Source organism: Antennarius striatus, chromosome 1 (assembly GCF_040054535.1).
Source record: "Antennarius striatus isolate MH-2024 chromosome 1, ASM4005453v1, whole genome shotgun sequence".
NCBI lineage: Eukaryota > Metazoa > Chordata > Actinopteri > Lophiiformes > Antennariidae > Antennarius > Antennarius striatus.
In genome coordinates this window covers 19,111,694-19,133,889 of record NC_090776.1, presented here as the reverse complement: position 1 = coordinate 19,133,889, position 22,196 = coordinate 19,111,694, and the positions used below count along the sequence as shown (strand labels likewise).

The 22,196-nt window shown below is 47.5% G+C and overlaps 1 protein-coding gene across 1 annotated transcript; it reads left to right on the top strand.

The window, feature by feature from the left end:
• Window positions 1–1,047: 1,047 nt before the first annotated feature.
• Window positions 1,048–20,469, top strand: rras2 (RAS related 2). Its single transcript, XM_068322011.1, has 6 exons — window positions 1,048–1,912; window positions 14,353–14,440; window positions 14,528–14,630; window positions 15,517–15,625; window positions 19,619–19,737; window positions 19,995–20,469. The coding sequence occupies exons 1-6, from the start codon at window positions 1,811–1,813 to the stop codon at window positions 20,080–20,082; spliced, it is 609 nt and encodes a 202-aa protein (XP_068178112.1). The 5' UTR covers window positions 1,048–1,810; the 3' UTR covers window positions 20,083–20,469.
• Window positions 20,470–22,196: the final 1,727 nt, after the last annotated feature.

The following is a 22,196-nucleotide window of genomic DNA, read 5'->3' as shown; positions in this document are numbered from 1 at the left end:
ACAGATATTCCACTTCCATAATTACAGGGACGCTCGTACATTTAATCCATTCCTTCTGTCTCCGTGGGGAAAGATAAAGACTGGACGTGAAATAAAAACGTTGTTTTTCTATTTTACACATATTAGAAACTATCATCCTAAGTAGGGTTATTTATTTCTTACACTTTCATGGGGATTTCTTTCCTTTAATTCTCATTATTTTGCTAGAATTAATGGAGAATGCTGAAAATGCTTTTCTTTTTGCCTGTTTTTCCTTCATTAAAATAAAATGCCCCATTTTGTTTTGTTTTGTTTCCACCCATATTTGTACAGAGATTGAGCTGTCATTGGATGTATGTTGTGTTTTTTTTTTAGTTTTGTGTGAATCTTATCTGTAGTTGTGGTTTGCTTTGGCGGCTGCAGCACTTCTTTTCCAACATCTTTCCACTTCTCTCAAAGTCCAAAGTTCACCAACAGCACAGACGACTCGGCCAGGCAGCGTAAACGTGGAACAATGGCTTTATAATGCCTTTATTACACTTTGCATCCTGGTCAGTGTTAAAGCCACTTCTGCTTTCCATCCTGTGCGAGATTAAATTTTATGTTTTTATAGACACCGAATGCATTTAATCACTTCTTTTCCATATTTATCTACACCAATAAAATAAAACAATACTTTAAAACCTCACGGATGAGAAATGAGTTGAACAAGTTTAACACAACTGATTAAAAATTAACTTCTAATATAATTTACTTGAACAACCGGTGCTTGTTTGAGGTTCACTTCCTCTTTCTTACACTGGGTGGCGCCACAGGTGAAAAAGCGAACCCTGTGACGGTGTCCCTGAACGTCACATACATGTGAAAGACATGTGGACTTATTAAGAGTCATGTTTGTACATTCCAAAGTTAACATTTCAGATAAAGTGACTAAATCTGCACTTTTGTAAATTTGAGTTTTATACCAGCGCAATTCTAAAAAATGATCATAACTTATTTTATTTCTCTGCTTTATTTTCCTGACATTTCTCCCTTTATTTACACAATAGTATTTATATTTACAGTACATTATGACAAATACTGTTGGTATTTTCCTACATCTTTTGATATTTACACTCCTGACTGGACAAAAAAACTGTTCCAAAGAGATTCTGTCTCTTTTTGCCACTGAGCTCTGACGTCAGAAATCAGGGATGGGATGACTTTTAGATAATTGTAAGGCGTGACGTCATTCACCAGATAGCTCACCAACCTCTAAAATCGATCCTATGTCTTCATGTGTTAATTAATCAGGTGTAATAAAATCGTCATTATTTGAGGTTTACGCGGTGAGTAAAAAGCGTGCGCGTCATTACGCGCGTCCGGCCCGCGTTCCGGGGGCAGAATGTGACCACACGGGTGGGACGCTAATCTCAGGACGGCGCTGCAGGGTGGGTTGGGTGTGTGTGTGTGTGTGTGTGTGTGTGAGGCGGTCACACACAGCCTGTAGAGGGGCCCCTAGCGCCAGACGGCAGTACAGGCCTGACTGCTCTGAAACCTCCGGATCCGCGGATCGAACAGCGCAGTGTTGTCGAGGCTCTAACGCGGTCGGGCGTGCGGACAGACGCGCGTATCTCCGGGACCCCCCCTCCCCATCCACCCCCTCGTAGCTGTACGTGCGCAGACGGACTACATCCACGAGTCTTTTTTTTTTTTTCTTTCTTTCCCCGGACTCCTTTTCTGCGCCTCTCTCTCTGCTGCAGGGCCCCTTCAGTTTACAGGGGGGGAAAAAAAGTGGGTGTTTGCTGCTCACTGGTGTTCCGGCGGCGGTGAGCGCAGCGCAGTGTCCCCGATGGCAGGCTGGAAGGACGGATCGGTGCAGGAGAAGTACCGGCTGGTCGTGGTGGGAGGCGGCGGCGTCGGGAAATCCGCGCTGACGATCCAGTTTATTCAGGTCAGTGCGCGTTCACACCCCCGATCCGAAAACACGGCGGAACGGAGTGAAGCGGGGTGAGGGGGGGGTGAGGTGAGGAGGGGAACCCCAGAAGCGGGTACCGGGGTTTGTTTTCTACCCCGCTGCCCCTGCGGAGGCCTCGGTCCGCCGGTGGAGACGTTCCGGGTGGGGGCAGCGGGAGCCTCGATCGGTGCGCGAAGTTGTGGAGGAGGAACGACACGATTCCGGGAAATCCACTTCCCCTTTACGACCCAGAGCCTCGGGTCTGGTCGGCTTCTCCTCTTAGATAAGTTCTAACGGGGGCCTACCTGGGGGTGGGGCGGGGGGGGGGGGGGGGTCGAAGGTGTTCGAGGCGGATGTTGCGCGTAAGAACTGCTCCAAAAGTCATCGGTAACGTGTGATCTAGAGACCCCCCCCCCCTCCCCACCAACCACCTCCCCTCCTGCTCGTCATGGTTGAGTGGAGGTAAAATAAGCAACCACTAGAAAGATGGTTAACTTTTTCTGCCGGGGGGTGGGGGTGGGGGGCAAACTTCCCCCCCCGTGGAGTCCAACTCATCCGCGTCACATTTTACAGTCTTGTCAGTTTACCCCCCCGTCCATCCCCGCATTCCAGGCTTACATGTAGTCATTTAGGGTTGCCCCCCCCCCCTTGCCTCAATACCCCCACCCCCACCCCTTAAGGGCGTACTGTAAGTGAGACTTGACAAAGTTTGCCTCTTGCCCCCCACTCGTGACTGCATTACAGGCAGCTGCATGTCTCCAGACAATAGTGGACTGGTACACGCTTCAGAGTGGGGGGGTTAGACTGTAGTGTGTGTGTGTGTGTGTGGGGGTGTCTAATGAGGGTTGAAAAAGCTCATTAACTGCATACCGAGTAAAAAGGGATCTGATAGCCGTGGCACAGATTTCTGCTGTAGCCTACTGACCCAGGAAGGTGGGGGGGGGGCAATTGGAGCCCACTATGAGGGCATTTCATTGGATTTAATACAACAACACAACTTTGTAGTCCAGAGTTCCTGTTTGTCGCCACAAATCGTGCAAGAACCTGCAGCCTCTGGAGGTCTTGATGTGGGCGAAGGGCCCTGATTGGACGACATCCTGATGACATCATTGGTCCGTCTGCATCAGAACACCAATCGGTTCCTCGTGTCGGTTTGTTGTTTTTTGAATCTGGCGTGACGGAGCTCCACCAGCTCCTCACAGAAGTTTCTAGAAGTCACCGTCGGGGGGGAAAGACCCGACAGCTGGCTGTGATGTCGAGGCTTTCCCCAAGCACTATGTGGAGCGCTGGGGGGGGCGGGTGAAGTGGGGGGGTCTGAGTCAGCCTGGGTGGGTTAACGGTCAAGGACCATGTGGAATTTGGCCCCTGCAGAGGAAGTCTGTCTGCTGCTCCACCAGCCTCCTGGTTCTGTATGGAAAAACATGACCCGCTTCCTGAATCACTGGTGTGTGTGTGTGTGTGTGTGTGTGTGTGTGTGTGTGTGTGTGTGTGTGTGTGTGTGTGTGTGTGTGTGTGTGTGTGTGTGTGTGTGTGTGTGTGTGTGTGTGTGTGTGTGTGTGTGTGTGTGTGTGTGTCTCAGACACAGAACTTGCAACAGAAAAGTCCTGGTCTGAGATGTGAACCCAGAATCCTTTCTAGGACGTTAGCGTAGCACGGGGTCGCGGTTAATCATGAAGCTAACAGGACAGCAGCGCGACCTAGCCGTGCTAACATCTTGAAACCACTTCAACGTCAAATTCAGAAAGTTCTCGCAAATAAGCTGCAATGATAGGAAGTGGAAAACATTCCGGTGGCTATAATCAGTTTATCACACATTCCTTTATTCACCAACACTCATGAACTTGTTTCAACCCCCCCCCCCCCCCCCCAAAAGAAAACGCAAGTAAACACTGGTGGTTTAATTGTTTAATTCGATTAACGTAAGGGCTAACTAGAACCAATGCAGTCACAGACTGCAACATCCAGCGACACCCCTGAATTCAAAATTTTACCCTGACGTACTTGCATAGGTCAAAGATCAAAGCTAGTGTAACCTTGACCATAGATCAAAGCTAGTGTATAGGTAGATCAAAGCATAGGTCAGAGATCAAAGCTAGTGTAGCTTTGACCATAGATCAAAGGTAGTGCATAGGTAGATCAAAGCACTGGCTTTGATCTATGGTCTCACTCATACTGACCTTCTCCCTCATCTTATCCGGTTCCTGAGTGTACAAAGGTTAAAATTTGACCTTGACATAGTTTTCTCAAGGTCAAGGTCATCGTCTCATTTTCACCCCCTCTGCTACCTGAGTGATGTGCCTCTTGTGTCATCTTTCTGTCTGTAACGGTTGAGAAGATATTTGGTGGACTGACGGACGAACACAAACACTGACAATCACAGTACATAACCGCTTTGACACGGGATGTAAAAACTCCTCCTGTCTTTACATAAAACACGTTAAAACCGTGTGTCGGCAGCGGCGACGGGCCGGCCGACTGAGGGGCCTCGCCGTGTGGACCGGAGCTGAAATAGCATCAGGATTACACAAGCCTGAGTCATCTGACAGAAGTTGTGGAAGCCAACGTGTTGTTTTAACGTGACGTCTGTAATGGAGGAAGCATCCGAAGTAGAGGAACACATGACTCACAAGGCTGCATGTGGGGTGTGTGTGTGTGTGTGTGTGTGTGTGTGTGTGTGTGTGTGTGTGTGTGTGTGTGTGTGTGTGTGTGTGTGTGTGTGTGTGTGTGTGTGTGTGTGTGTGTGTGTGTGTGTGTGAGTGGGGAGAGAGCAGAGAAGCTAAAGAAGCTAAGAACTTGCCTTTGAGACCGATCCAGTCCAGACAGATTAGTCAGATGGTTTTTTTTAAACCTCAGCTGGATTTCCCGCTAACGTGCGGCGCTGACCTCTCTCTTATTCCCTTATAGCCCCCCCACCACCCCTCCACATAGTTCACATATTTTTCCGGCGTGGCTTTGATTACTCGGATATGAGGTCATCTGGGCGGAATGTTGCCTCAGAAGCATTGGGACTGGATCGGCCCTCCTCCTCCTCGTCGGGCATGTGGGGGCAAGGTGTGGTAATGATAGTCGCGCTGGAGATGGATGTGGTCGGCGCCATTTCGCGTTCACTTCTCAGAAGCAGCCGCAGGTGGTTAGACAGAGTGTGTGCAGCGACGTGTGTGTGTGTGTGTGTTTGTGTTTGGAATTTAGCGTCGTTGCGATGTAACGTCGCTAAACTCGCCCCCGGTTTTTGGAGACGGGCACCAACTGAAAACCAGTTTACGTACTTCTTCATAAAGTTGTTTTTACGTCCCTGGCGTACCACGCAGGGGTAAACCCCTTTGCTTAAACTTGAATGATGTACCATACCTCTGTTGCCATGGCAACGTTTGCAATATTTTTAAATGATAACAAACGAGTCCGGAACTTTCTATTTGTTCGTACAAATTGTGTTTGCACAGCAGGAACATTAAAAAAATGCATCATCTGCTAATCTGTCTTTGTTGTGCCTGGTTTCCACGGCAACCACTTTTGGTATTGAACTTGTGGCGAGAGCTACGAAACTGAAAGATGTGTTTATTCAAATATACTCCGTTGGGTTATTTCCTCTGTGTGTGTGTGTGTGTGTGTGTGTGTGTGTGTGTGTGTGTGTGTGTGTGTGTGTGTGTGTGTGTGTGTGTGTGTGTGTGTGTGTGTGTGTGTGTGTGTGTGTGGGGTGGGAGGGGGGCGTTTCCTGCTGACTCGTTTCGTGTGGGGGTTCGCAGCTGTTGCAGGTGTGTGTGTGTGTGTGTGTGTGTGTGTGTGTGTGTGTGTGTGTGTGTGTGTGTGTGTGTGATTACAGATGATGACATCACTGTTGGTTTAGCTGTAGGTGGGTCACCTGTTGATTTCTCACCGAGTTAAGCCCTCGGTTGTTTACGCCCTCCTTCCTCCTCCTCCTCTTCTTCCTCACTCTGGTCAGATTGAAACCATCGCACAAAAACAACGGATTGAGGTCATGTGACTTGGGATCAGCTGACGCCGTGATGTCGTGGCGTTTCAACCAGAGACAAAAACTTGTTTCCAGTCTTTGAACCAAATTTCCACCTCAGACTTTGTGTTGACACAGAAAATACGGGAGGGACCTGTCCAATCACGTCACGGCTTGTTGCCAGTGGGCGGGTGTGAACGCCAACAGGTCGCCGCCGGCAACAAGGACAGTCAGACGATCTGTTTGTGTGCGTCTTTACAAGTGCTTGTTGGGTTTGGTCACACCTCATCGATCACACGCGTGTATTGTAACTTATTTCCCTTCGACGGGTGGAAAAAAACACACAGATCTCACACACACACACACACACACACACACACACACACACACACACACACACACCCTCCCCTTCACAGCCAGCCAGACGGGGGCATTGGGTTCCTTTGTGTTGTTTTTTGAGCTATTGTTGCGTGTTCACGCATCGGAATAACCGAACACGCCACCGGTGATGGGAAACCGACGAGCTGTTGGTTTTGCCAATCTATCCCCGTCGCCGCCACCGCCGCCATAGACAAACTGTTACCGTGTAACCTTTCCCGTGACGACCTCGCGTTTAATGTCGGGTAGCTAACAGTCGTTGGCGCGTTTCCCTTCTGGAACGCAGCCGAGCAGACGCTGTGATTGGCTGTTTCTGTGGCGTCTGCGCTCGTTGCTAACGCCGTTGCTAACGCCGGGCCTTCGGCCGCCTGCCTGGCAGCTGGTGGACACTGGAGTGAACGCCGGAGTCACAGCGAGTCACAGCTGTTGGTGACTGTTGTTCCACATGTGACTGTGGCTTCGGCATCAGTTGGCGTCGGCAAAACCCGATGCAGAACTTGAAACCGACGCACGCCAACAGCTGTCCGAAAGAAACGGGGAACAGGAACTCAACGGCGTCAGGAAGCGACGCATCGTCACCAGTCTGCTGCGGGTTTAGCGGTTTTTCGACGCGCCGTTTCGCCAGGAACGCTTGTCTTTTGGCGTCGGCTTTGATTCACGTCGTGCTCATCGTCACGCGGTGCGTTCACTGCACCTGATTGGAAGTGAGTCAGGACGTCTGACGACCAGATGAGACCCACGGCGAGGAGGAGACGTCCATCAGGGTTTATTTACGAGGAGCTGCTGCTAAACTAACATCGTTTTCTCCCGCCTGTGTTTTCAGGCCCGGCGGCCTAAAAGCCTGGTGGAGTAATGATGTGTGTGTGTGTGGGGGGGTGAAGTGGCCCCATTTCCCCTGACATATCACCTTGTTTTTAGAATTACAGTCTGCAGTAGCACACCGGTGCAAGTTGGAGGGTTTCTGGGGGGGTGAGGAAGAGGAGCACAGTGAGATCTTTACAGGGAGGGGAATTCTCATTATAATATAGAAATCATCTGTAAATGACTGGTTTCTGTTTTCCCTGGATGAGCTGACTTCCTGTCGCCGCGGCGACGCTTCATCCGGGTCAAGGCGATTCTGAGTTAGAAGATGGATCAGGATAAGATCTCCTTCGTGTGCCCCCCCTCCCCGGACCTGAAGGAGGAGGTGTGGAACGGGAAGTGGTGCGTTGATGACATCACATGATCCGTGCCACTCGTAATTCTACAAACCTCCTCCTGACGCAGAGATAAGGGGACGGTCTGCGGCACAAGAGGCTCAGTGATCTTCCGGGGTGGGGTTGATGATCTTTGAATGGCAGCTCTTTGACCGGGGGGCTTTGAACAGGTTCAAACGTGTTCAGAGTCCGGCGCTCGTTGATATTTATCCGGGCGATTGAAGCCTGAAGGTCAGAGGGGTCAGACAAGGGTGGGGGGGCATTTATTGTCTACTTTATTCTCTGCATGTGTTCTAACCCCCCCACCTCCAACCTCTACAACCTCAAGAGACGGGGGCATTTTAACTGTCAATAAAAACATGCAGCGGTTAATTTTATTTCAAAGTAAAACAGGATGAAGGAATCGGTGACCCCCCCCCCCCAGGTAGTTAACAGACAACCACTTTCAAATGATTGATGATTTACACATCTAATTGTGATGACAATCGTTGTATGAATGGAGCCACGACCGCAGGAAAGCAAAACAGGAAGTAGCTTCGGAAAAGCTAAGTCATGGTACCTGCTAAATCTGAAGGGGATTACCAGATTAAATCGTTCCTGTGGGATTATTTTTAAAATGCATTCATTCGTTCATTCATTCATTCATTCATTCATTCATCTTCTAACCCACTTAATCCGCAAACGCAGGTCGTGGGGGATCCGGCGCCTATCCCGGCAGTCTCAGGGCGTGAGGCGGGGGACACTCCGGGCACGACGCCAGTGCATATTCATTCATTCTTATTCTTGATGGAAGCTTTTTCTACTTGGCGGGTTACTCTGGACCAGCTGGCTATGGGCGAGAGGCAGGGTACACCCCGGACACGTCGCCAGCAGGAAGCGTTACCATGGTTACGAACGTGACTGGTTCGTCCAAACTTTCCCTTGTTAGCCATCTGGAAGCCAACACTCCTCGGCGGGCGACTCATTGTGCGTTCTCCTCCTCTGTGTGTGTGTGTGTGTGTGTGTGTGTGTGTGTGTGTGTGTGTGTGTGTGTGTGTGTGTGTGTGTGTGTGTGTGTGTGTGTATCACGTATTGAATCAGTGACCTTTCTGGTTTTGCATGAGCTCATGGGAAAAGTGGGTGTTTCTACAGGAAGTCAATGCAGCCCCCCCCTCCCTCCTTAGACCCCCCCCCATCGATCCTTTGGTTCAGTCCTATTATTTTTCCACTATTCCTCACTCCAAGCACTCTTAAGTACTCACGAAAACAATACCCCCCCCCACCCAAACATTCCTGCGCCCCTCGTGTGAAAGCTGCAGAAGCAGAACGTGACGACGTTCTTCACGACGTTCTCCTCCGTCTGACATCAGAACCTTCTGGAGGTGATCTGATTGCAGGCAGCAGGCAGTCGACCCCCCCGTCTGGGGACAGGAAGTGGAAATGATCCTTTTCTCAATGCCTACGTATATACAGTATATTTCCAATCCCAACAGCATAAACTAATCCTTTAGAACATTGATTCCTTTATGTAGGATCTCTGGTCATATTGAGAACATTCTGTCTTTGAAAAGATAGAAATGAGCAAAATGTACATTTTATTTTATTTTATGTTCTTTTTAGTGTTATAGATGAATGTCATACATTTTCAGCATGTGGAAGTCGGACCGGTCCTGATGCGTCACTGGATCGTCCTATCTGCTCCGGTCTGACGCCATGTTTGTGGCTTTCGTTGAAATAGCGGCGCTCGGCTGCGTCTTCCAAACAGTTTCACCTGTCAGACAGACACCCCCACTCCACTCCACTGCCCCCCCCCCCCCCCCAACGGCTTCTCTCCAGCCTGTCGGAGCTGACGTCTCACTCTGGAGGAGGTGAAGTGGAGCGTCTCCTGGCTCCTCCAGTAAATCCTCCTCTAAATGAGCTCCTGACTGGTTTCCCCAGCAGATCCCAGTAAAACCTGAACAACCTCCAGTCAGTGATAAGCTCCACCAGCTGACGGGATTCTGACACCATTTAATGGTGTTCAATCTACATTTTTCTTTAATTAAACAATGACCGGCTGCTGATTGGTGAATAGGCGCCGGGAGGTAATTAACTATTCTGATGACTGTTTGCTTTCGCTCAGCATTCCCTCTCATTATGACAATGGAGCAGGAAGACGCTCCGTGCTGCTCATCTGTGATGCTGCAGCGTGTGTTCATTAATCACCCGAGGTTTTTTTTAAATGATGGAGATTTCTACTTCTTTTTCGCTCTGCGCTGTTTGATTCAGTCGTACCTCCACATACCAGTTTAGTTGGTTCCGTTACTGAGCTCCTAAGTCAAACCACATTTGAAGTACAGTAATTAAAATAATTTTAATCTGTTTCAGTCTTGTATAAAAGCCTCTAATTATGAAAAAAAAATAGTTTTATAACTATCCACAAGCTGTTTAATTCAATCCACTGGACGTTAAGAAAGTTCTTGAAGACGTTTCGTCTCTCATCCAAGAGACTTCTTCAGTTCAGAGGGTGGCTGGTCATGTCCCAGCTTATAACCCCTGTGGGGTGTGGTCAGTGCTGTCCACATTCCAACGACTGTCGTTGACACCCGTCTGGCTCCTCAATGATTTTTGGTGGGGGTGTCAAAGGGGATCGCTGAGATGTGAGTTTCACCTTTGTATGCTAATGAGGGTCATTAGCATGAGACACATCACCTGGGTCAATCTGCTGAGACAATCTTTTTGGGAGTTTTGAAAGGACATGGTTGCTGTCACAGACCCCCCCCCTGTTCAGAGATGGCTTCTCCACTTTGACGTGGATGGCCTCTTTCACTCTCAAACCATTTATCTTCCCTGTCCGAGATCTGAACATCTGTGTCCTGAAATGAGTGTACCTCTTCCTTGAGGTGAAGGAAGACTGCCGAGTCCTGTCCTGATGAGTTGGCTCTTCTGTGTTGATCCATGTTCCTGTGTAGTGGTTGTTTGGTTTCTTCTATGTAGACATCTGAGCATTCCTTGTTGTATTTAACTCCATACACCAGATTGCTCTTGACTGTGGTGGGGGGTCTTTTAAGTGGACCAGTCCTTGTCGGAGGGTGTTGCCCGTCTCAAAATACACAGGAACCTTGCGTTTGTTAAAGATCCTCCTCAGCTTTTCCGACACTCCAGACACATGGGATAACTATACCATTATGCCTGTTCTCTTCCGTCCTCACTGGGTTGTTCTCCTTTCTGGATCTTGTGTGAGCTTTCACAAAGGTCCAGTCAGGATATCCACACTTTTTCAGTGCCCCTTTCAGGTGTTGGTGTTCTTTCACCTGGTCTTGGGCACTGGTTGGTAGCTTATCAGCCCTGTCTTGCAGGGTCCTGATGACGCCCAGCTTGTGCTCCAGTGGTTGGTGAGAGACTGAGTCAAAAAGAAGGTATTAGTCCATGTGTGTTGGTTTCCTGTATACCCCAACGTATAGACTTCTGTCATCTTTTATGCTGACGTCACAATCCAGAAAGGGCAAACTGTTGTCCTTTACACCCTCTCTGGAGAACTTGATGTTGCTGTCCACCGACTTGATGTGTTGGGTGAAAGGTTGCACCTCGTGGATTTTGATCTTAACCCATGTGTCGTCCACATACCGCAACCAGTGGCTTGGTGGTGTTCCGTTGAACGAGGTAAGGGCCTCGTGTTCCACCTCTTCCATGTACAAATTGGCCACGATAGGAGATACCGGCGAGCCCATGGCACATCCATGTTTCTGCCTATAAAGTTCCCTCTGTACTGGAAATAGGTGGTGTTGAGGCAGAGGTCCAAGAGTTGACAGATCTGAACTAAACTGAACTGAACTGAAGAAGTCGCTTGGATGAGAGACGAAACGTCTTAAAGAAATTTCTTGACATCCAGTGGATTGACTTAAACAGCTTTTGGATAACCATGACTTGGATGATTGAGAACCTGCACAGACATTTTTTTTAAATTATACACAGACTTTACCTGTGTATATTTAAGTTACGTAAACAATGATAAAGAATTAAAAAGAAATGCAAAAGTCACGAGAACACACGAGCTACGTCTTTACTCCACCAACTAGAACGAGATACGGTCTCACTGATGTTGTATCCATCCGCCAACACGTGGTAAAGAACGAGAGTGGTCCAGGTGATGGTTTTTGTACTATTTTTATTCTGTCCTTTTTTCTTTTCTTTTTTTTTGGTGTGTCGTCCAGATTCAGAGCCGTCTGCTGCAGCATTCATGATGGAAACTGGCCTCTAATGTTTTCCTGATGTGTGTGTGTGTGTGGGTGGAGGACTGGGATGTATCGCTGGAATGCTGGATGGGAACTGAGGGACAGGTTTGGACTTAGGTTAGCCGGGGGGGGGGGGGGGGGGGGGGAGAGACGCCGTCTGTGACATCACCCCCAGAGGGTGGGGCCCAGCTGGCCGCCTGCTGCTGGGGTGGAGTTTCCTTCCTGCTGGGCCGACTGGGAGCGAATGTCACCAACATGTGAGCCGTCTTGCTGCTGCGTTCTGTTTTTAATCAGTTTGGTGTGATGGCATGTCGATGGCGTGACGCCTCAACTCGACTCGAGCTTGACAGGCACGGGACGGGACTAACTCTGGTTGTGCAGCCAGAACACACACCCACGCAGTCGTGTCAGCACTAGCCCCAACGGAGCACCAGTGTGTGTGCACCATGCTACGCTAGCTGCAGCTAACCATCCCTTTGCTGCAGCTTTTAAAAGTTTGATGGCCTTTGGTGTGTGTGTATGTGTGTGTGTGTGTGTGTGTGTGTGTGTGTGTGTGTGTGTGTTTTGGGTACACGCTCGAAGAATTGAGTCGTCTGGCCCACGGAGATTCAGCTGTTGCCTTCTGACAGCTGTCCATCGTCGTCATGGAGACCGGTGGAGGCATCCCTCTGCACCCTGATACAGTACATACCTACAGTTTGATGCTTGTCGAGATGCTTGCCTCGGTCACATGACTAACCTCTTAAAGGGGTAGTTATGAATACATTACCACGAAACTGAAATTCCCAAGATTCCAGAACCAACAATGAACAAATGTTGGGGTGACGTTACAAGGACACTGCTAATGACGTTGATTCAAACTGGATTCACTTCTATTATTATATTTAGAGATAAAAACAGTTTAATTCTTGTATTTTGTTATATTTATCAGCCATATCTTAAAGGAGGGTCCATGAAAATGTTCTCTGACGTTGGTGACGGCTGCGTTAGGCGACCGGGGTCGGGGGTCAGGAATGGAGCCGCTCCACCTGACTCGTGTGATTGATGAAGCTGCTGCCTCTGATGAAGTCACCGGGTTAGATTTAGGGATTAGAGCTCATGTTCCTGGACGTTACTCAGGGGGCGGGGCCAAACTGTAACGTCACGCCCTCAAGGCCGCTCCTCCTGACTCACGTTCCACCGCTTCACCTAGCGGCTAGCGCGTCACGCTGTAAAACAACACCATCTATCACAGGAAACGGCTCCCCCCAGGCTCACATCAGCAGAACATGTGAAGGGAGGGGCTGCGCCTCCGAAGCAGTGGCCCGCCCCCCTGAAGCAGGGGCCCACCCCCCTGAAGCAGGGGCCCGCCCCCCCCCCGAGCAGGGGCCACCTGAGGTGAACAGAACAGCAGTATCGGTGGTAGGGAGGAAATCCAAGCAGCTTTTCTTTTCCTTCTCTCTCTCTCTGGTTCTGTCTGATCATGTGACAGCACAGTCATTGATCAGTTATTGAAAAGTGGTGATTGGATGTGACGAGGTCAAGGTAGAGATCGAATGAAGGTGAGAAGGAAGAATAAATAGAAACAGAAACTGTTACTGGAACTAGTTTTCCTTCAGGCCAAGATATATATTTCTTAGTCGTTCCTCTGGAAGATTGATTGATTATTCCTGCACCAAATGTAACGATTAGTTGATCAGTTAATTGATTTCAGTATCTGTGAGAAGACTGACTTTGGAGGTCGCTGCCCAATCAGAAGCCAGGCGTATTTTAAGCTAATTTCCCATTGGGTAATATTTTCTTCACTTTGATCGATCGATCAGAGAAGTGACGCAAACTGAATTCATCAGCTTGAGCTGTGGGAAACTTCCACCACATTTTTTTTTTTTTTTCCTGGGGGGGGTTTCTGGATCTTTATATCCATCCCACTCTGCGTCGTCTCCACATGCAGGTTCTCTCTTGCGTCCCTGCAGGCGTTGAACCAACACCCTTCGTCTCTTTGAGCTTGTTTTTACAGTGATGGCGACACGTCTGGATTCTGTGTTCTTGTGACATTTGCTTTCTGGGGGGGGGGGGGGTTGGTTTGATGCCCCCCTGTCAGCTCTCACCACTTAACCAATGCCCCAGGAGGGTAAAAACGACAAAACATGTGAAAAATTTAAAAAATGCACCACTCGTCCTCGTCCTCCCGTGCCCCACCCCCCCAGAGGCCCCACCCTTCCAGTTTAGGTTACTAGGAGACCAGGGATTGGCCCCGGAATGGCCTGCAGACGTTGTGTTTACCTTCTGTCTGCAGTAAATGGGGTGGGGTGGGGGGGCAGGGAGGGGATGGGACAAAATTGTCTTGATTGCAACTTATGAGGACATCACCAAAAAAAAATCAGTCAATAAAAGTTTGTATAAACTTTATTGTTCCTTTACAAACAAGGACACATGCTTGTATCTCGTCTTTGTCAACTGAGTCTCTCCGTCTCTCTCTCCCTCTCTCTCTCTCTCTCTCTCTCTGTCTCTCTCTCTCTCTCTCTCTCTCTCTCTCTCTCTCTGTCTCTCTCTGTCTCTCTCTCTCTCTCTCTCTCTCTCTCTCTCTCTCTCTCTCTCTCTCTCTCTCTCTCTCTCTCTCTGTCTCTCTCTCTCTCTCTCTCTCTCTCTCTCTCTCTGTCTCTCTCTCTGTCTCCCTCTCTCTCTGTCTCCCTCTCTCTCTCTGTCTCCCTCTTTCTCTGTCTCCCTCTCTCTCTCCTACAGTCGTACTTCGTCACCGACTACGACCCGACAATCGAAGACTCCTACACCAAGCAGTGTGTCATCGACGAAAGAGCAGCCAGGCTGGACAGTAAGTGTGTAAGGACAGGCCAACATACACGTACACACACCTTTGTGCACCAGTGTGATTTGTGTCAATGTGTGTGTGTGTGTCCAGTCCTCGACACGGCTGGACAGGAAGAGTTTGGAGCCATGAGAGAACAATACATGAGGACAGGGGAGGGCTTCCTGCTGGTCTTCTCTGTCACCGACAGAGGAAGGTGAGTGACGGCTCTGGTTCTTCTATTTAAAGCTCGTATTTGGAGTCTTTCGTCTTTAGGGCCGAGTCGGTCGGTGACACCTGCTGCCGCCACCACCGCTTCACCCGGCCAACCTTTGTCAGAAAGACACCAGAAAGACTCTTCGAAGTTCCACTCTGAAGCAACCGGTCTCGGCCTTTGAAGGGCCTTGATTGGTTCTGATCGTTGGGGATTGCAGATATTATAATTCATGGTGGCTGGAGATGGTGATTGTAGACTCCGCCCCCTCCCCTCTCCAGGCATCTGCCAATGAACAGATTGATCAAGTCTGATTTAGTCAATCTCCTGATTGACTAAATTGGGTTGTTGAAACCAAGCGGTGGATGGAAAACTTTGTCACTCCCCATTGTCCCGGTGTCCCTGCCCTGCAGTGCAGTCAGCTGCATTCCCCTACACCCCACCCACCCACAGCCCCTCCCCCTGCCCCCCCCATTCATTGTTTATGTTGTAAACAGTCTTTCCTTCCTCCATTTATATTAGTCAAGTCTTTCCAGATTTACTATGTGCTCAACAAGCCGTCTGTGGCTCTTAGGAATGCCGTCCCGGGTTGGCGGTTGCCTTCTGCCTCTTTTGTTTCCCCACATTGACATTTTTAGTTATTATTTGGTTGAAAAAGTACACATGGCATTTATATTATGGCGGGACAACGGTCAGGTCGGCGCACATAGCTGAGCCTCAGATAAACACATTTTTGTGTTCTTGTAATGACACGTTTGGTCTTCGCTGACCTGTCTGACGTGACCCTGACGTTCTGGGTCATTTGTTTGAAGCGTCGCAGCCATTTTTAGATCAACGTGTGAATCTACACGGCAGAACAGCGCCTAACGCCGAGTGATTTGTTCCACAGCTTTGAAGAAATCTACAAATTTCAAAGACAGATCCTCAGAGTAAAAGACAGAGACGAGTTCCCCATGATCCTCGTAGGAAACAAAGCCGATCTGGAACTCCAGAGACAAGTAAGTCTTCCCGATCTCACCCTCTAACTGCCCTGGCCGGACACCGGAAGGAGTATTAATTATCAACCCATCTGTGGGAGTCGCATTTACATGGCTGAAAGTGGAATGGAGCTGCGGCTAGCAGCTACCGGCTAGCAGGATGTGCGTGAGAAAATAAAAGATGGTGGTGTCAGGAGGGGAGGATGGATGGAGGGAAAGGGAGTGTGATGAAATGATGAATTATCTGGTTGGTATGCGGTGGCGGTGGGTCGTTTCCTGCAGTGGGGCCACAGCGCCCCCTCCTGGCGACGATGAGCACAGCAGGTTCATGTGGCTGACGTCTGAGCTGTCTGGGTTCAATGAACCGTCACGTGATATCAGCTCCATCCCTAGGTATGGATTCATGTGAGACGTGTTTGAGGTCTCTTGTCTGTAGTCAAAACGTGGACATCACTCAGTAACCGCAGTTAAATTAGAACTTAAGATTTAACAAAAATGTACTGTCAACAATGAATAAACTGATCCTGACAAGGTTACACAAGTCTGAGCAAGAGAAAAGAATTACTGCAGTAATACTAATACTAGTGCAGTAAAACCTTTTTCTTAGCGGTTAATGCGTTCCAGGACCACTTGCGAAAAATAGAAATTCCGCTATATAGCGCCCAAATATTTTGTTATTTACGGTACTTTAAACGTTTATCAACCCTCCCCATACTGATATTAAACCACCTCCTATCTGTATTACCTTTCCCCACACTCTGATAGACTGTTTAAAACACTTTTGTATTAAAGAAAAGTTGCAGGAGGAACCATAAGTCTCGGAACGCAGCGCATACACAGATGCTGTCAGCCAATACCATGCGCATACGGTATCACGTGACTACCTACTAAAAATCTGCAATGGAGTGAAGCCGTATATCTTGAAGCGTGAATAAGCGAGGGACTACCGTATTACTACTTCTAATAATACGAATAATAATACTATTATTATTACTATTCCCTTGGGATTATTAAAGTATATATCTATCTATCTTACCGTTGATATTACAACATTTACTACTAATACTAGCACTATTAGTAGTAGTAATATTACTACTGTTATGTACTACAATTACTACCTGAACAGACTCATCCGTAGAGCGGGCTCAGTGGTCGGGCTGAGCCTGGACTCTGTGGAGACGCTTCTGGAGAGCAGGACCATGTCTAAAGTTAAGGCTAAACACCAGCCCCCCCCTACACACCACCTTCTCCCAGCAGAGAAGCACCTTCAGCGGCAGACTGCTGTCACACAGCGCCTCCACAGAGAGGCTGAGGTCCTCCTTCGTGCCCCGTGCCATCAGGGGGTACAATGACTCTCTCAGGAGGAGCGGGGGTCGGGGGTGGGGTGACGAGGTCAGCACGCAGTTGAATGGATTTAATTTCATCATATACTGTTTATATTTTAATTTTATACTGTTTATATTTTAATTTGATTTTATACCGTTTATATATTAATTTTATACTGTTTAATTTTATACTGTTTATTTTAATTTTTTACTGTATATATATGAGTTATTGTGTAGTATATACAGTATTTTCCGCACTATAAGGCGCACTGGACTATAAGGCACACCCTCAATAATTTGCTTGTTTTATAATTTATATCATATATAAGGCGCACCGGATTATAAGGCGCACACAATAAAAAATAAATAAAATTTATTTGATAAACTGCAGCGGCTGTAGTTGCGCAATCTGTCCAATAGATAGAGCCGCGCTGCTCAGACAGTCATGATTGCATTCATGACTTCCTGACTACCTTGAATGGCTCCTATTGTTATGTCAATAAGCCATTCTGAGCCTATTCAAGGAAACCTGATCACTTGATCACTTTGCCATCTTAGAAAGAAGTCAACACGTATATTAAAAAAACTGACAGTAAAAACTGGTTAAATTCATTACGAGTGCAGTCAGTGCGAACAGAGCGGATTATTTCCTGATCTGAAGTTCGAAGCAGATATTTAAGCTCCTACGTTCGTCTTCGTTTATTAATTATTGTTTCGATCGATCGGTAGTCCAGTCGGAGGTGAGGTGCAGCTATTTGCTGCTGTGTGTCCTAAACAATTTTTAACTAGTTTTTAATGTCAGGCTGCTAATTTACTGGCAAATCTGACGCTGTTTTACTCCTAGAACTGACTTTAACGTCGGTGTCTCACCGCCGTGAATCTCACCGCACGTCGCTGCAGACAGAATACACAAGCCTGAATGCGCCCCTCCGCCGCCCCCCCAGAGCTATCAACTACATTTGTAAATCAATTGCAGCACACCAGACACCTTTGTCTAGCAGTGACTCTGCTCTTGAAATTTCAGAAAAGGCTGGAAGTTCAGCTTTGAGGGTCTTTCATTCACCTTTAGGCCAGTTTCTCCGTGTGTTTCCACAGACTAATAGAATGGACTGTCACTAGATTCCAGATGACAGCACAATGATATTTTTAAGACCAATTAAGTTTAAAGTGGGTTATTTCAGACGCCAAATAATTAGGAAATACTGAGATCAGTCAATCAGTCAAACTTTATTAATAGATTTGTTTAAAGTTCCCTATGTTTCTCTACGTAATCACCGGTGCTCCTACAGTCTGTTCTACCGTCTGAGAGCAGCTTCGGTGACGCCCCTTGACTACCGTTGTTAGGGGGCGTGGGCCTGAGTGCCTTGTGAGGGGGCTCCTCTGGTGGCGGAGTGCGGCATGACTGGCGGCCAGACTGCCGGCTTTTTTTCAGTGATCATGTTTTTAACCAATATTAATATGAATATGGGGCAGCACGGTGGCGCAGTGGTTAGCGCTGCCGCCTCACAACACGGTGGACCCGGGTTCGGGTCCCGCTCTGTGCGGAGTTCGCATGCTCTCCCCGTGTCTGCGTGGGTTCTCTCCGGGTTCTCCGGCTTCCTCCCACCTCCAAAAGCATGCGCTTTAGGTTGGTGGGCCGGTCCCAAATTGATCGTAGGAGTGAGTGTGTGTGAATGATTGTTTCTATGTGGCTCCGCGGTACACTGGCGTCGTGCCTGGAGTGTCCCCTGCCTCCCGCCCTGAGACTGCCGGGATAGGCACCGGCTCCCCCGCGACCTGCGTTAGCGAATTAAGTGGGGTGAAGATGACTGACTGACCAATATGAATATTAATCCATATATAAAACGCACCGGATTATAAAGCGCAAATTTTAGGCTTTTAGGTGCGCCTTATAGTACGGAAAATACGGTAAGTCCTGTTAGTGCTGCATGTGTCTGTTAGCGTAGTGTATGTCTTGTGGTTTGTCCTGTGATGTCAGTGTTTCTTTTTCTCCTGGTGTTTATCCAGTATTTATTCATTATATAATGCCTGAGCAGTGGATATGTACAATTTCCTCCGGGATTAATAAAGTATCTATCTATCAAATAATAGTACTAGTATTAGTGATAATACTGTTGCTGCTAATATTACTACCAGTACTTTTGTATTTTTTGTTTGATTTTGACCAGATTGTAATGAAGGTTCCAAATAAATAAAGCTTATGACTGTCTTTAAGTAGGTATGTAGGCTGTACAGACCTACTCCTACCCTTGTGACAGTCTTTGGTTGCGTACGCAGGTACATAGGCTGTCCTGCAGACCTACTCCTACCTTTATGGATAGTCTTTAGTTGTGTACGTAGGCTATCCTACAGACCCACTCCTACCCTTATGATAGTCTTTAGTTATGTAAGTAGGTAAGTAGGCTGTCCTACAGACCCACTCCTTCCCTTATGATAGTCTTTAGTTGTGTACCTAGGTACGTAGGCTGTTCTACAGACCTACTCTTACCCTTATGATAGTCTTTAGTTGTGTACATAGGTATGTAGGCTGTCCTACAGATCTGTCTCCTACATCAGGGTGTCATCAGCGACCACCTGACGTAACAAGAGGCCTCAGTGTTTTGTACACAGGGTTTGTTTTGAGGGCTTGTGGGAAATGCTGCCATGTGCTTAATGTTCACCCATCATGTGTTGTCTTCTTGTTGCCCAGGTAACCCAGGAAGAGGGCCAGCAGCTGGCCCGACAGCTGAAGGTCACTTACATGGAGGCTTCAGCCAAAATCCGTATGAACGTAGACCAGGCTTTCCACGAGCTGGTTAGAGTAATCAGGTCGGTGTCCTCTGTTGACATGTCCTAACCTCTCTACAACAACGGCTGATTGTGTGGGCGTGGCTCGTTTAGCTCTAATGACAGTTGCTTGGCAACGCCAGCAAACAACCAAATAACTATAATCATCACATGTTGAATTCTGATTGGAAAAGAGCGTGACATCACCGTTTTGTGATGAGTCACACAATGAATGACATCATTTACAGTCGTCCTGCCTCACTATCCTCCCCCCGCCCCTCTTTTTCCTCGACTCCCAGGAAATTCCAGGAACAGGAATGTCCACCGTCACCAGAACCGACGCGGAAAGAGAAAGACAAGAGCGGCTGCCATTGTGTAATCGTCTGAGTCGGCCTTATCACTGTAACTCATGCAGCTAATCTCTACCGCCCCCCCACTCTGCCTGACATCACATCCTCTGTGGATGACTGACCGCTGCCTTTTCCACCTGCATGACTTCAGACGGCCTTCCGACGTGGGAAGATGCTCCGATCGGGAGCCGCTGTCCTCCTGGACGTCGCTATGGACAACTGACAATGCCAAATTTTAACACCACTCTACCTTCAGCCATAATAGTTCACATGAGAGAGTCCCAACACTAAACATTGCCTTCTAAATCAGCCTGACAAATTAATCTTTTGTACTCTGAAGGACTTCTCTTGCCTTGTAGTGATATTTGTACTTGCTACCGAGATTGAATGAAAACTATATATATATATATATATATATATATATATATATATATATATATATATATATATATATATATATATATATATATATATATATCCAGAATGTTAATGAGTTTCTTTAATTTTCCGTGTCTGACCGGAGCCGAGGCGCTATCTTTCGACGCTCCGGGTATGTTGTGCCATATCCAACTTTCCCCCCCTGTGCTAATCTGCTGTACATATGTGACATTTGTTGTGATTTTCAAAGTGTATTTCCAATGACCTATTAAATCGCCACAGTACACTGTGTGGGATTGACTTTGGTTTTACATATATTAGAGTGAATCTATATAGAATCATGTACGTATATGACTAAGATGCCTAGACTGCCCTTGAAGCAAAGATAGATAGAACCCTCCTGCAGTAATGTGCTTTCATCTCAATAACCTAAAATGCAGCGTCTACTGAAAAGTCTTAGTTTGTCCTCCCCCAACCCTAACCCCTCCTCAGTGTGCTAAAAGAAGCCGATTCACCCAAAAGACGGCGATTCAGCCATATTTGGAAATCACTACTCAAGAAATAGCTCGTCCGTTTGTTCTTCGATTCATGCAGTAATTTCAATCCCTCAAAGCTTCCGGATCATTCCATGTGATCATTTCCTGTCGATCAATCACTAATCAATCATTCCAGGAACACACTGTGGTTTTTTTCCTTGTTTTCTCTCTGCATGATCTCTGTCTCCCTGCCGGGGAAAGCCAGGACGTCCCATAACAGACGATGGGGGTGACAACTCCGACGTGGAGCCATCGCCATGGAAACAACACCATCACCACTCCCTCCACCGCCTCCACATGTCATCGTCTTGTAATATAACGAGCAAGAAAGCCGGATGATGGAAGTGATGGACTTGATAAAATGTTTCTACTTTTATACATTATTTTCTTATCAGACTAGTCAACAAGTATTTTTCTATGTTTATAAGTGAAAACACATTCGCAGCTTTGCTGTGTATATATGTAAATTTAGTTATGTTCAATTTCAGATGGTCCAAATTTAAAAAAAAACAATTGATTCTTCACCCAGATGTGATTGAGAATGTATTTTGTGATTGTGTGACGTTGGGGTCAGGTGGGAGGGGGTCTAAGAAAAGAGTCTGGTCTGTACAAGAGCATCAACCCGCATCGATGAGTGATTCTTATCCGCTTCCCATCCAATTGCAGATCCCAGTGTGTGTCCGAACCATGCTGTTGTTTCCCTCCTGATCCGTGTGTTTTGCCCTGTGTGCAGCTTTTGGTGCTAAAATAAAGTGTCATTGAGCCTGAAGCGGGACAGAATCGTTATTTATGGGTTCTAAAAGTTGGATTTCATTAACTGAACTTGTGAGATTTAAGGCCAAGCGAGGAGTAATCGAGAATTATTATTCACAGCGTGACTCCTGCTGTTGCTATGACAACCTGAACACTCAGATTCCAGGCAACAACAAGGATCTTGGATGGATGGATGTCCTTTGCCCTCATTGGCAGATGAGCCTGTTGATTGATTTTAGGGCATCTCTATCTTCCCACTATTGATAGCCAACCAATCAATACCCTCAGAGAAGAAGCCTTCTGCGCCTGCGCGACGGTAAAGCTCCTTCTGGTCTGCACTAAATTAAAATAAAATTAAATAAATATAATTTAAAAAAACCGACATAGCAACATCACTGTCATGCTATTGGTTATCAGTCACGTGATGACGTGTCAATCACCAGCATAAATGATCCATCGATCCATCAGGCATCTATCGGTTATC

Coding starts and splice junctions, on each gene's coding strand:
- rras2 (XM_068322011.1), top strand. CDS start 1,811: ATGGCAGGCTGGAAGGACGGATCGGTGCAGGAGAAGTACCGGCTGGTC. Junction 14,631..15,516: donor TCTGTCACCGACAGAGGAAG/GTGAGTGACGGC, acceptor TTTGTTCCACAG/CTTTGAAGAAATCTACAAAT. Junction 19,738..19,994: donor GAGCTGGTTAGAGTAATCAG/GTCGGTGTCCTC, acceptor CTCGACTCCCAG/GAAATTCCAGGAACAGGAAT.